This window comes from Amphimedon queenslandica, unplaced genomic scaffold, assembly GCF_000090795.2.
Source record: "Amphimedon queenslandica unplaced genomic scaffold, v1.1 AMPQUscaffold_12627, whole genome shotgun sequence".
NCBI lineage: Eukaryota > Metazoa > Porifera > Demospongiae > Haplosclerida > Niphatidae > Amphimedon > Amphimedon queenslandica.
In genome coordinates, this window is record NW_003547137.1 from 1 (window position 1) to 1,061 (window position 1,061).

Consider the following 1,061-nt stretch of genomic DNA (forward strand, 5'->3'; position numbering starts at 1 on the left):
GAAGCTCAGGATTTACTGAGAGTACGTACTCAGTGTACTTCAGTAAATTATTGAGAGTATTTTCACTGTTAGAGATTCAGCAGAGGAGACTGGTCCAGCTACTGCTTGGCTCATCTCTTCACTCATCGCCAGTTTAGCTCCGGAAAACTGGGACTGGCTTATATCGCTAGTCCTGGGGTAGGAGAAACAGGTGGAATATGTTCACAGAGTCAGTAGATTAATTAATGAATTATAATGTTTGTTCTATTTATAAAGGAGTCATTGATAGCTTTACCAATGACATAGTTATATACAACACTGGTGTCAGTGTGGCCAGCACTGGGAAGAGGCTGTTACTGCCTCATGAATCAGAACTGGTCATTGCACACGGTAAGAATTAATAGAAATATTAATGAAATTAATCATTATTGTTCTTTTCTTTCTTCTAGAAATTGGTGGGTTTTCAATCCTTCCTTGTCTTCAAAATGTATCACTTTTACCCCCTCTCCCTCTCTCTCCCTCCCCCTCCCCCTCTGTAGGTCACAGTTGGGGTAGCCCCCATGATCCTGGTACTGATACTAACTGTAGGTTGAGGTATTTAATGAATGAGTTTATACAAGACAACAGTGAAGGGACACACCAGGTAAGAGAGAGAGAGGGAGGGAGGAGAAAAAGGCATTTTGTTATAAATGATGTATACCTTTATGTACATAACAGCTCACTGTAATTATTGAATCTTTCAAATAGGAATTCTCTCCTTGCAGCAGGATCAGTATTGGTAGAGTATTAGCTAACAAGGCAACCTGTTTTCAAGGCAAGTAACTCATTAATGCTTTATTTAATGTTTAATGTACGTGTATTGTTCTTTGGTTCTGAAGGTCGCTCTAATTCAAATTGTGGTAATTACATGATAGATGATGATGAGGAGTGTGATGGAGGTAGACTGACTGTAGATGATCAGGACAGCTGCTGTGCCTCTAACTGTAAATTAAGGAAAGGAAGCAACTGCAGGTATCTAGTCTACATGTACTTGTTGAATAACTCTTTGTGTCATTCAGTATAACCTTAATCATTATTACTTA

The 1,061-nt window shown here is 39.0% G+C and overlaps 1 protein-coding gene across 1 annotated transcript; it reads left to right on the forward strand.

Annotated features, from left to right (window-relative positions):
* Positions 1–72: 72 nt before the first annotated feature.
* Positions 73–1,042, forward strand: LOC109587274 (ADAM 17-like protease; the record flags this gene model as incomplete). Its single annotated transcript, XM_020003517.1, has 5 exons — positions 73–208; positions 256–369; positions 519–622; positions 727–793; positions 858–1,042. Coding segments are annotated over 5 exons (606 nt in total), but the record flags the coding sequence as incomplete, so codon positions are not given.
* Positions 1,043–1,061: the final 19 nt, after the last annotated feature.